This window comes from Gymnogyps californianus, chromosome 7, assembly GCF_018139145.2.
Source record: "Gymnogyps californianus isolate 813 chromosome 7, ASM1813914v2, whole genome shotgun sequence".
In the NCBI taxonomy this organism is placed as follows: domain Eukaryota; kingdom Metazoa; phylum Chordata; class Aves; order Accipitriformes; family Cathartidae; genus Gymnogyps; species Gymnogyps californianus.
In genome coordinates this window covers 16,298,370-16,312,112 of record NC_059477.1, presented here as the reverse complement: position 1 = coordinate 16,312,112, position 13,743 = coordinate 16,298,370, and the positions used below count along the sequence as shown (strand labels likewise).

At 37.2% G+C, this 13,743-nt stretch overlaps 1 protein-coding gene across 1 annotated transcript in view; it reads left to right on the top strand.

Annotated features, from left to right (window-relative positions):
- Positions 1-13,743, top strand: part of NBEAL1 (neurobeachin like 1) — an 88,375-nt gene that overhangs the window by 33,600 nt on the left and 41,032 nt on the right. Inside the window, exons 9-16 of the mRNA XM_050899674.1 lie at positions 942-1,048; positions 4,520-4,606; positions 6,054-6,137; positions 7,658-7,756; positions 7,861-8,441; positions 10,584-10,716; positions 11,329-11,448; positions 12,690-12,993. Coding sequence (XP_050755631.1) covers positions 942-1,048; positions 4,520-4,606; positions 6,054-6,137; positions 7,658-7,756; positions 7,861-8,441; positions 10,584-10,716; positions 11,329-11,448; positions 12,690-12,993 — 1,515 coding nt within the window. The remainder of the gene's footprint in view (positions 1-941; positions 1,049-4,519; positions 4,607-6,053; positions 6,138-7,657; positions 7,757-7,860; positions 8,442-10,583; positions 10,717-11,328; positions 11,449-12,689; positions 12,994-13,743) is intronic.

Sequence of the window (13,743 nt, the reverse complement as noted above, 5' to 3'; positions counted from 1 at the left end):
ATATCTCTTGATAATAACTCCAAAGCAAGCAATGATTGACCCATGATAGTAGTATAACTGAATGTTCTACCAAAAAATGTTCACTTGGCGAAGCAATTGAAAAATTTCAAACATTTCTTCATTGGCATTACTTTAGATGTATTCTTTTTTAATCATTCACTACAAAAAAACCCAGAAGAAACCATATTGGATTGCTACCATTTAACCAGAGTGTCAAGGTTCATGGACTGCCAGTCTCCATTAAAAAAACCCGACAACTTTTACTAGGCAACAGCTGACACTTATCAGCACCTTAATAATTGCAGAATAAAATGGGTCTGTAATAAAATACCAATGTGGTGGCTGTTCTGTGATAGTTCACTTTTCAAATGGCATTATTGTAAACGTTGGCCAAAAGTGATGGTCTGAAACAGTTGGTTTTAAGTCATTGGATAAGAATTCAGGATTTGGAGTTTTCTCCACTTTGATGTTCAGAATGGGAAATATAAATAAAAGTATTTCTTTTCCCAAACTTACAAGAAAACTGAGGAATAGTACTGAGGAGATGAAGAATGCTTACAGTATAAGGCTGCTGTAGAATGCAAAGTAATTGCTTGATGAGGAAGCAAGTGTTTGTGTGCTTTAAACAAAAGGCATGCTTCTTATGTACTCACAAATGACAATGACTTTAAACAGAGCCCCAAAGCAATCAAAGATATTCGGTAGCTGGATTTTTCTCCAGGTGTAGTAGGTTATGTGATGATTTTTACAGCATCAAAATGTTTCGCTTTAGGCCTAGTGCTCTGTGCTTAAAACGCACATCATTCTTGATCAAAGAATTCACAGCATATAGTTTGTTGTATAATTTTTTCCCCATGTTTATTATGTAACGTGCAGAAAAAATGCTTGATGGATTTGGGAAGTGTTTTGTCTTTGATGCCAGTTCTGTTTTAATTTTATAGATACCATCACAGCCATGTTAGACTGCACAGATAGGCCTGTTCTGCAGGCAATTTTCCTTAACAGTAACTGCTTTGAGCATCTCATTCGACTGTTGCAGAACTGCAAGGTAAACTTTCCCTTATCAGCATTTTTTTAACAAAACATGTCTTGTAGTATTGCAGGTATATTAATTACCTTTATATCTTCCTTCTGAATTAGGTGCAATTTTATAGTGTCTACATATTGGAAGTAAAACTTTGAATCAGTTAGAGCCATGAAAGATCTGAAAGATCCAAGTTGCTCTACAATCTTTTTTTTATTCCTAATGAAGTAGAAGTGTTTCTTGTCTGTCTTGTGGTTAAAGCAATGAATGCTTATTTTGAGTTCTGAGCAAAATACCTTTACAGACCCCGCTCAGTCTCTAAAATCTGTTAAGGTTGTTACTGGAATAAATCCTGCCCCCCTTTCTGTGTTTTTGTTTTGTTTCATATATTCTGTCACTGGATTGCTAAGAAGTCACTTACAACTGCTGCCAGATGGAGGTCTGAATTCTAATTTGAGAGGCATGTTTTTCCATTTAAAAAACCTTTGCTGGTGTGCCTTTGTAAGTGTTTCAAAATATTTGAGTCTTGTGTAGCTGACATAAAACATGAGCTCAAGCTGTTACAAATGTTCTTCAATTGTTCTTCTCCTTCTACATAGGATTTAGTGTTTACATAGATGTGTTCTCATCTCAATCCCAGATGGTCATAATTTGTAAGCCAGTGTCTTCCACCAATTGCTTTGTAGATTTCATTTTTCCCTGTGCAAACGAACATAGATATAATGTAACTCTGTGGAATATTTTATTTCTCTTTTTGTGATATGTTGGTGGCATAGCTATTTTGAGCTTTTCTAATGCTAGATAATTTAATGCTAGCTACAGTATGCAATTTGATTCAAATTCATTTGGATTTTGGATTAGAACATATTTCAGTGTAGTGATATATTAAAAATAAATGTGTTTGGATTATGTCTTAACTGTAGTCATAGTCAGTGGCAGAATGCCAACTGACTTGAAGTGTTTTGAATAGTGTTTGTAGTTTTTATCTCCTTCTGAAAATACATTGTTTGACCTTTCCATTCTCTTCCTCTGTTTGGGAATCTGTGCCTGTTTTTATGCTGACCTTGTACTCTAAGAAATTTCTTTTTTGGTTTCTTCTTAAATCATCAAGCAGTGTGATGTTTACCTGTTCATGGAGACGCTAGCTATGTTCCTGCTCTCATATAAACAAGTGGTGGAATTTAAGAAAGCAGGAACAGCTACTCTATTTTTGCAGCTTGCTCCTTTTATTTTTATTCTGCCTGTATATATGCCATAAGATATGCTCTTTTGAAGATTTTTTTCCTGTGATACAGTCTCACATATTACTGTGGTTGATTGGATATCAATGCTGCCAGTTTGCTACATAGTGGGGTTTTTTTAACCTTTCACAGTCAAAATACCCCCAAGGATGAGAAGTGGGGAGAGGGTGGAGGCTGGGAAAGTGTTGTATATTTGTATTTTCCAATATACTGTATCTCCGTTCTTTTTCAAAGCCAAATAGCAAAGAATTTAGCTGTGGAATTAGGATTTCTCCTTATTAGCTGGGGGTGGAGACCCTGTTTCTAGATCTTTTTTCTTTGCCTATGAAAATCTTGCTACTGGATTTACCAGCAAGCTATGTAAAGCACGTTCTGCAGATAGTGGGAGAGTCCATACACATATCTGAAACTCAGGAAGCTATTGGATCTTCAGCAAATTGGAAGTGCAAGAAATTTCCATGGAAAGCAGGGATAAAGAAAATCCATACCACTATTTCTGCTATAGATATCCCAAAGAACTTGGGATATTCACGGCCATACTTCTAGTCATACTTCCTAGTCATTTGCAGTTTAATAATCTTCTAAGATTTAAATATTTTTTTCGTATTTGCTGGTTTTAAGGCTTATGAGCAAACTGTCTTCCCTTAACTATGCTCTAGGGTTAGAGATCTGCACAAAAGCTTTTCAAAACTGCTCAGTTAAGTTTTGATGATCTGAATGTTGCTTTTTGCCTGTGACATCTGAAAAGAGGGACTGTACTTTAGAGGTATCAGGAGGTGCTTATTCTATGCTGAGAGTCATTTAACAAGCTGCTTTGTCAGTCCTGAATCTTTTCTCATCTGTTAAACTCTCTTAGAGGTCAGACTTTGAGCAAAGCACAATGACCTCTAGCAGTATGCCTGGTTAAAAAAAAGTTATTTTCTGAACAGCTTTTAAATAGAAGAATTAAAACCATATGGACATTGTAATCAAAATCTATTTTTCCATTTTACATGTATTATCAGAATTGAAGTAACCCATATGAAAAATTTGATGGGGTTTTTTTGCATGTCTGCATTTGCTTCTGTTTAATGTTCCTATTTCCACTTGTTAATGTTATAACCCTCTGAGGCATATTATAGTTATTCTGCAGTGTTAAGTGCTCTTGACCGTGATGTACCTTTCAAAATGACTTGTGTTTCTAACTATGTGCTTTCACACCTATGTACGTCAAAGTAATATCTTGAGCGTTGTCCTTCTGTTTGCCCTAATTTATGGAAGTTGATTTCTCAGATTGTTCCTCTTCAGAGAGACTGCCTAGCAGATAATGGAATAAAATGTATTAGTTTTTACCCACTAAACAAAAGTGGTGTTCTTTTTTTTTCTTTTTTTTTTTTAAGAGACTTTTAAAACATTTTGATCAGGGATTTCTTTAACACCTCAGTAGAATCTACAACCAGAAGAAGATAAATTTTAGTCCTGATTAGGTTACAGCTAAACTTTGCACACAAAGTGACTGCAGTTGATTATGAATTTTGGTGTGCTTTAAACTTGCAAATTCAGGAACTGACTAGGAATGTAGCTACTATACACAGAGCAGTTTCTTAGCTGAAGATACAGTATAGATGTATGTTTGATATAAAGCTATTTACAACCTCTCTGATTCTTAGGATGATGGCAGAGATATTTTACCCTTCCTCCTGTACTAAAGACTATGTGCCCCAGAAATTCTGCTGCTGTTGCTGTTTGAAGATTAAAATATTCTGTCTAGGTATCTTCAGCCTTCACCTAGGATGAAACATAAGTGGAGAATGGTGAAACATCTATATCCATTTCTCTGCTAATGCCCCACTGTTGTCTTTATTTCTTACAAATAAATTTTTGAGAACCTCCTGTCATGTTGCATATTGTAAATTAAATCACAGTTGCTAAGCCAGTGACCAGTATAAATTCCAGATAGATCTGTTTCTTGTCTCAGTGATTACATATTTTCATTTAATTCGGGGGCGGGGGAAGCGATTACTATTTAGCAAAAATACAATGTAATCTTCAGTATTGTAAGAATTAACAGAAGACTAATATTAATGGAGGATTGTCTCTCACCGGTGTGAGAACTCTTCTTGTTTGGTTTGGTTTTTTTTTTTTTTGGTTGTTTTTTTTGTTTTGGTTTTTTTTTTGTATGTGAAATACAAGTCCAAGGCAGCCTCCACAAGTTTGGCTGCAGGTAACTGTTTAATGCAATTATTTCCATTATTCTTGTCTCTGTTTCTAACAGCTGTTTTTAAATGCTAACAATAAAGTGGCAGACAAGAGTGAGAAAGACCTTGCCAACAAATTACTGACAGAAATGAATGAGGACCAGGTACCTACCTAACCTGTATTTTGCTTCAGTTGAAGTCAAGACACAATCACAGGAAAATTGATTCCTGTGCTTCACCTTAACCATCCTCTTTAAGGTTTCTGCAGCAAGATGAACTTGTGTTGCTGCGCACATCAGTATTTCCTGGCTCTGGAAAATAATTTTTCTGAGTAACAGATTGAATTCAACCTCAGTTTTAATAATCTGCTTCAAATTGCAGATATTTGCACTAGATTGAGCCTCAGTTATGCTTCTTTTAAGGAAAAGGTGAAGTACATGAATGGAATCCAAATAAATTCTATCAACCTGGTGGTGATTTTTTTTTTCCCCCCCCTCCCTTTCCTCTTTTTTGCTTCTTTGTCTCAGCACTGTGGTGTTTTGGATTCTGGGGCCTTGTTTGTGAATCTCAATGGTTGTATTTGATGTCCTGATTCTTTGCTTGTCATCAAGAACAAATGTTCACAAAACAATGGACAGGCTGAATCAGGGAGGTAGGAATAGCCTGTTGCTTTAATTTTCCCAAAATATTATGGAAAGTTTCAAATGCAAATTGTTGTTGTATTAATTTTATAGTAGAATGATTTGTTCTGATTAAAAATGTAAAGAAATGCTAAATACAAGGTATGGTAATCTACAAATTGTGATTCTAACTAATAGCTTTGGCTTTTTTAGAGACTCAGTGCGACACTAACTGCATGTAAATGTTTCTTCACATCTAACACAGTCTTCTGATTCTTGACATTTCATTTTTGAAATATGTCTGATATGCATATAATATTTCAGAGATGATGAAACAGAGTATGTTTGTTTGCACAGTTTTGCTAATTAGGTTTACTGATGGATGTGAAATAGTGCTCTGTTTTTGTCCTTAAAACCGCCATAGAAATATCAATATAAATAAGAATTACAGAAAAAAAACCTCAAAAGATGACTTAAATTGGAAAAAGAGATGTTGGTCAATGCGATGAGGCTATGGGTGAGGCAGCCACCTTACTGTGCTGGCGTGACTTATCTCTTACAGTTTTTGTGTGTGTGTGTTGCACTGGCTTGTAGGGACTTGGATGGAAAAGAAAACACTTTATATGAACTGCAGGTGCCCGATTGTCCAACAGCACACACACACATACTGCAAGGGGTTTCCTAATTTGTTTTCCTCCCTCCCTCTTGAGGTTGTCCATTAGCCGCATGAGGAAAACATGTTTGTCCATCAGAGTACTTGAAGTGCAGTGTGTGTTGTGAATGCGTCTCTCCTCTTGATGTGGCTAGTTGTCTACTGTTATGTAATTCCTTGTAGGCCGTGAGGTTATGAAATCTTGACTGGTGGGGAGGTGATTTTTGAAGCATGTTAGCGAACTCTTGGTTTCCTTCCTGGCAGGAGGGCACAGTATAGATTTTGGAGCTGAATTGTCTTTGCACATTTGTATATAACTTCTGTACCTGCTACTTTCAGGTGTTTCAGGGACACCTAGACTGCTTGGCAGTATCAACCATTCAAGCCCTCACAGCAGTAATGCACAAGTCTCCAGCTGCTAAGGTAACAGTATATACGCAGAGGTCTGTTTGCAGTAGGCTTCTTGATGTTGTTTCCAGTTAGTGTTTTTATCACAATATTTCAATGAATCTTGCTAATGAAGATGAGCAGATTGTGGTCACGCATTCCTGCCAGATAGCAATAGCTGATTAGCATCCCTTATCCCTTTATATGCGTCTAATGGCTGGACACTGAGCCATCTTTCTATCAAAACTGGAAGATCAGAGTGTTAATGGCAGTTGGAACCTTTGTAAAGGAAGTATATCGTTACCTGTCCCATGCATATGTGGGGTAGAATTAATGGGTATTTGTAGGAATTTTCAGGCAGCAGTTTGTATTGTAGTTTTATCATGGCTTTAAACTAACCCAGGACGGTATTGCTGTCCAATGGAGGTCTTGCCGTTTCCCTGCCCTTCCTTTGTAGTTATTCTTGTGGTTTGATAAATAGATAGGTTGTGGTTAGTTTGTGAATCTGACTGGAAGCTAAGCCCACAGAAAAATAGTGTATTTATTCTTAGATCGCTGAGTTCATTAGATTCACCCTGTTGTTGAATGATTCCCTAGTCTTGGCACAGGGGAAGGGATGTGGCTGCACAGTGGAGGCTAAAGGAAAAGTGGGAGTCATATGATCTGGTTGCTGCTTGCAGTACAGTCTGAGTGAGAAACGACAGGGTCAGTTATGCTCCTCCAGAGTATTACTCGGAGTGCTTATTTCTCCACTGACTCTGGAAGGCCTGGGAAGGGTTGTATGTTGGAGGTGGGGACTGGCTGTGATTCACAAAGGGTCAGTAAAGTTTTTAATTGTACTTCCACTGCAACATACGTGGTTTTTCTTTCTGTATTTACCTAAGCAATCATCTCACTTCTGCTGACAGATTCATCCTTTAAAAAAAAAAAGTCTTCATTTCAGTGCAGAATACAGCTGGGAGAATAGTATTCATTCCGTATGATGTGTTGGCTGTTTACTAACTAAACCATAAATGGATGCTACGGTTTGGATTTTGCTGCTTGATTTTTTTTTTTTTTCCTTTATGTAAAATCAGTTAGTTTTCAGAAGAACTTCCTTGGAACACCCTTCTAATTTTTGAAGTGTTTAGGATGGGTGGTTTTTAATCAAGCTGGTCTAGGAAAATCTTTCACTCAAAAATTAATATCTGAATACTTCTAACTTTCAACTTAATCATTTCATGCTATAGTTTGCATTAAAAAATGAAGCTATTAGTATTTTGTGATAGAATTAAGATTTTGATAATAACAAAGCAATTACCTTGTATAGGTAATTATTAAAATACAACTTTGATCTTTTATTTGTTTATCTGCATGCTGCAGTGAGATCCTTCTCATCTGCAGCATGTTAGAGACAGCACAATGGACATATTATCAAAAAGAGATTTCTAGCCTGTAAAACATTATTCTTACATTCTAACTATTTTGTGTCTAGTATTGTGTTAAATTAGAACCTGCTGCAGTAGACGAGCAATTTTTGTCCATTTTGTTAGTGAGACTGGGATTTTTATCCTCAGGAGGTCTTCAAGGAGAGGATTGGTTATGCACACATATATGAGGTACTAAAATCGCTGGGTCAACCCTCACGGGAATTGCTGGAAGAACTCATGAATATGGTGAGATGTGCTTGCTTTGAATGCTAAAATGCTTACATCTTTTCAACAGTACTTCTAGCCCTATTTTATTGTATTTCATGTCTGAGTTCTCTGCTGTTTTTCAGGCTGTTGAAGGTGACCACATGGCTGTTGGAATACTAGGCATTAGTAATGTCCAGCCCTTATTGCTGCTTATCCAGTGGCTTCCAGAACTAGAATCACATGACCTGCAGATTTTCATCTCAAATTGGTTGAGGCGAATCTGCTGTATTAACAGACAGAGTCGTGCCACGTGTGTCAATGCAAACATGGTCATCCGTATCATTGAGGCACTAAATTCCCACTCCGCACTCCATTGTACTTGTGCAGAGAACCTGATTGCCCTTCTGGGCTCTTTGGGGAGCCAGTCAATGGGCTCGGAAGAACTGCTTCAACTAATACGGCTCCTGAGGACTGAGGAACCAAAACGAGCTCACCCTTACGTTGTTCCAGTGATGCGAGCCATTCTAGCAATGGCCCGGAAGCAGGGCATGGCTAGTGCCTTGCAGTATTTCAACTTGTGCCACAGCATGGCCGGAATTGCTGTTCCATCAATTCATAAGTGGCCAGGCTCTGCATTTTCTTTCAACGCTTGGCTCTGCCTTGACCAGGACCGTGTGGACCCTAGCACGACGAGCAAAAGTGGCAAGAGGAAGCAACTCTATAGGTATAGTTACTACAACTACTTCAACAGCACAAATCTGGGTCATCTGTTCCCTGCGGCATATGGTACCCTATGACACGTGGTACTTCTGCTTAGCTTCATAGAACGCAATATATAGTGCTTAGTTTGTGAAAGGGAGCAGTTTCATCTGTCACCAGAGCCAGGCTGTGTTACAGAAGTAAGCATGTAGTTTCTCAGTTATAATGCTTTCTTGTCTACAGTTTCAATATCCATAACTCCAAATTGTGTTAAGGTTCATAGCTTAAACAAACAAACAAAACAACATAAAAAAACAACCCCAAAAGACCCCCACCCCAAAACAAAACAGCCTTCCCACTGTTTCCTGTAAAGGTAATGAAATCTGTTTTCTGTATGAGAGCACAATGAAAAGGACACCTTCATTTCCTTAAATAGTAGACATTGACATGGATGGTTCTTGGTATAATTTAACTTTCTGGGTACTAACATTCAGCAGAAAACAAAATGCAGAATGAGGGAATAATAATTGAAGAATCTCTCACTCCCTTCAGTCCATTTTACTGCACTGCACTTTCGGGGGAAATGTTGAAGAATGTGATTCTAGTTGTGACAGAATTAGTATTTTCCAAACCCCTGTGTCTTAGAGTGTTACTTTTGTTTATTAATAACCATGGTGGCAGGTGGAGACCCCTTGGATTTCTGTGGCTGCCCTGTGTATTTGTATAGCACAGCCCTGATGAAGGGTGCCACCTGATGAACTGCCGCAACACTGTTTCCAGAGTTTGTCTGTGTGTCCCACTACAGATCTTCAGTAGACTGCTGTAGTTCTAGAAAACTGGGGCGGAATTGCACTACAAAGTAAAAAAGCTGTGATTGGATTTCAGTGTGATGATACTGTACCAATAACCAACTGGTTTTCTATCATTTTACGTACAATTTTGAAAACATTATTCTAGTTCTAGGAAGCTAAAACAGTAGTGTATTGAAATTAATACCGAAAAGAGGAAATGTTTAAAATTCTAGTTTCAGCTTGAAATGTTAAGCACACAACTGAATTAAAATCATTAAAAGTTGATCTAGCTGCTGTGTTTTACAGTGTTTAATTGTAAGACAGCTTATGTCTATTGAGGTTGTCTATAACATTCATGCTCTCTCTGTGTGTATTTGTGTTTTATATTGATAGATGCAGATATTTGATAGTACAGTAGTTAATGCATCCACTTGGAATAATGGTGCCTAAGGGTGTGTAGCAGGTTTTAATAGCAGTTCACAATTTATATGTAATTTTTTTGTATTCAAGTGCTTAAAAACCGAAAGGTTTCTCAAGGCAAACCTGTGCTTGCAGGGCTTATTTATAGATAGCTGCTTACAGCTGCTTTTCTTCATTATATGACTAGAAATAAGATATATAAGAATGACTACATTTACATTTTGCACTAAGGAAAGGTAGGGTTCTTGCTGATAGATAATCATGGATAAAAAAATCATGGATGACACTTATTGTCTCATCAAACAGTTTTGATGCAGATTTGTCTATAAAATTAAAGATTGAACTTTCTGCATTCTCTAGAAGAGTTATTCCATGTGCTGTTTTGTTCTTTAAAATAAATAAAATCTCTGTATACAACGCTATGATGTGAAACAAGGGAAATGGAGAAAACATATCTACTAACTGTAACAGTAATGTCGTGACTCTGCATGCACTATTGGCAGCTTTACCAGGGGCTGACGGACACAATTTAATTGACAGAAAACAGCACAGGTTGCAGGCCAGTCTCTTCTTTATTACAATATTGTAGCTTCCAGAGACTGCAGTGGGCAGGACTTTGTAACAGAACCAGCTTAAGCTGTGTCGGTGAAACTGAAGCATTACTTGTTGGGACAGAGGTTATGTTTTCATGTAAAAGATGGATGGCTGCAAGCTGCTTTGAGAGCTTTGTGGATCACCTTTGGCCTGCATGTCCTGTGCCTTGGGGTCCCTTCCTTGAGGCAGTTCTTTGTCTTGGGTTTTTTGGAATAAGAATAACAGCCAGTCAAATAGTAAATATTGGACCAGCGACAAATGGCTTAAGTTGGTTCTCTCCGTAATGAATGTAGTGTTAGATGATTTCCAGTAGTTTTGATGAAGTAAGTCCTTGATTGTGTGTTTTGCTTCTTTTTCTGTAGCTTTTTTACAGGAAGTGGTATGGGTTTTGAAGCATTTATTACATACTCTGGGGTATTGGTGGTTGCAGTTTGCACGAAGAGGGAATATGCAACAGTGATGCTGCCTGACCATTGTTTTTTTGACTCTCTCTGGGTAAGATTTGATACTGAAAAACACTATGTTTAGGATAGCACTGTTAGCTCAGAAGTCAAAGTTCATTTTTTTGGTTGTTTTACAAATGGTCTATTTTATCATATTTAAATAATTCATTGCATAAGAACAGATCTAATCTCAAATAATGCAAGCAGTTTCCATGTCGATTAGTGGTTGATTGAGCTAAATTGTGCCTATGTTATTAGGCATTTGTTATTGATAAGCTGGTTACAGCATTGTGCTTAGAGATTTTTTTTAACATGCAGATTTTTTTTATATTAAACTATAACAAGGATAGGTGGCTGTGGTGCTATGTGAATGAACAAAATGTGCTACTGCATTTCTGCCTTGCCCTTTTCTATTCCCGTACTTAAGGACTGATGTGCATTATTGTGAAAGAGCTGTATCTCTTTCCCTTCAAAAACCTGTTTACATGTAAACTGCTTTAAAATGGAAGCAGCTGATAGGTGGTCTTATCTTCTTGTTGATGCTTTGGATTTATTTTCTTAAGTGGTTTCCTCACCAGATTGGTAGAGATGAAGTTAAATATTTCCATACAGTCATTTCACTGCTTTTTAATAATGACTTAATTATTTTCTATTGCTTAACCAGCACAACGTAACTATTGTTCACATGCCTGGAAAGAGGCCCTTTGGTCAGAGCCTTGTGTACATCTACGTCAATGGACAGCAGAAGGTCTCTGCCCCACTTCGATTCCCTGCCATGAATGAAGTAAGTTCACCTTCTGAGTCATAACCCTATTGTGATGAGCTCCCATAGAACAATGAGAACATAGTTGGCTTTTTTAATTTGGAAATTGTGTAAGAGTTTAAGATTGCTTAGCCTATTGCTAATAAGCTTCTGTTCAACTTTGGACAGTGTCCAGAGTATCAATTTGGAGTATAACTAACCGTTAATTAATGCTTGTTTAGTCATCTCAGTTTAAAAACAAAACAAAAAAACAGATTACCTTGATTAGATTGTGGGGTTTTCCTGAAAATAATTACCTGAGCATACTGACATAATTTATGAGTAAATCATAATAACTCACAGCTCTGCCAGTAGGATTGGTGTGACAGTACACAGTGAGGAATATTCCCTGTTGTTTTCAGCAGTAACTTTTTTTACTTGTATTTTCTGTATGTTCTTTGCTAATCTTATACCTGCTTTGTTAGCTGGATAAGCAGTTTACAAGCAGTTAATCTAACCATTTCGAATGTGTACACATTTAGCCTAAAAAAACATGCTAGCCATCAAAATGAGTATATGTCATGTTTACTTTTCTTTGTAAGTTGTCCATTCTTTTTGTGGAATGAATCCATTTTAAACTGGGCTACAACACTGAACATTCTTCCCTCTTTTGTAAGTCCTAATTTGATATTTGTTAAATATGTTGACCACACACTTAAATTGGACACAGTCATAGTAAATCAGTAGAACACTTCAAAAATGAGAGTAAATGTAATTTCCATTGCGAGATAAAACTCTGGATTTTGACCCATCTGTAGAATAAGCACTATAAACACCAAGGTATCTAAAAGTAGGGCAAGTAAGCTTCCCATGAGAGCATTTATTTGAGGGAATAACTGGTACGAGAAATGTACAGTAGCAGATATGCTGGGCTAGTATTTTGGAATGTAATCCAGAAGAGGAGTGTTTACCAGGGTATCTGGAGCACCATCCTTCCTGGCTCTGCTCCTGCCAGAGGTCACACAACAGTTGAGGTGACCAAATTGCTCTTAATTGGAGAAAGGGCACTCTCTGCTGTTGTGGAAAGCATATGCTCTTTTTTTGGCCTACTGTGCTGGATTGCTTCTTTTCCACGGCACGCCAGAACTTGTTGCTCTTGGTTTAATTTATTTAGTTCAGGTTTGTCAGAGATAGTCTTCAGATTTACTTTGTAAACTGTGAAAAAAGGAGGTTAGATTTATAGTATGTGTTTTGTTTTCTTTCTTCCATGCATGAATCTCCAGTCTTTTACTTCTTGCTGCATTGGTTCAGCTGGTCAAAGAACAACAACTCCTCCTCCATCTCAGATACCAGATCCGCCTTTTTCCTCCCCTATTATGCCCCATCGGACATCACTTGGGGGCATTCTCTCTACAGGAAGTTGGGGTGGGATGCTTGGAAAACCAGAGCTCATCACCAAGATGATCTCAGCAGGGACCCAGGACAGTGAATGGGGATGTCCAACATCTTTGGAGGGCCAACTTGGATCAGTTCTCATCTTTCATGAAGCACTGCAACCTTCTCAGGTGAAAGCATTATATTTAGCAGGTAAGTGGTGATTGTACTGGTTTTAGTGGAATAAAAGGGATGAGTTATGGACAAGACCCCACTGAGCTTTGCTCTACACAGACACATAATGAAGAAGTTACAATCCAGAAGAATTGCAGAGCTGACCTAAGTGAGAGGACCTTATAACAAATAAGCTTAGAATTGAATGATAAGTATTTTATGAAGTTTTATTTAAAATGTTATGTTTGCATAAGCTCATCTATTTATCATATGTACAGACCTGCCAAAATCAAAACGTTAGGTAGTATTTTCACTTGTAAGTTCTTAATTTTTGCTACTGTTTGCCTACATGTGAGTTTACAGTTGAGACTCTTTAAAGTAGTGCCCTTGTTTTGATAGGCCACTTAAAGGTGATTTATATTTGAGGATTTTTCCACAAGAATCAATTAATAATTAAGGGGTCATTTTAAAAAAAATATCCTGATAAGCTATGTCTTACAGTTCAAGGTGTTAAGGTATTAAGTTCCATAATGACTTGAGGTTGTTAGAGATTAGCATAAAAACACTTCCATCGTTTAAAGGAAATATTTTGTATTACTAAACAAAACTATCTTGAAGATTACTCATTTTCTGGACATTTGGGCTTGATGACAGAGAGATTGGTGACAAGTATGAGATAGGTATTTGTAAAGACAGAAACATTGGAGCTGTTTGAATGTATAAAAAAACCCTTTGTATAGTTTAGCTTTTTATCAGGAATGTATTTCTTTTTAAGCAGATCCTATGGAA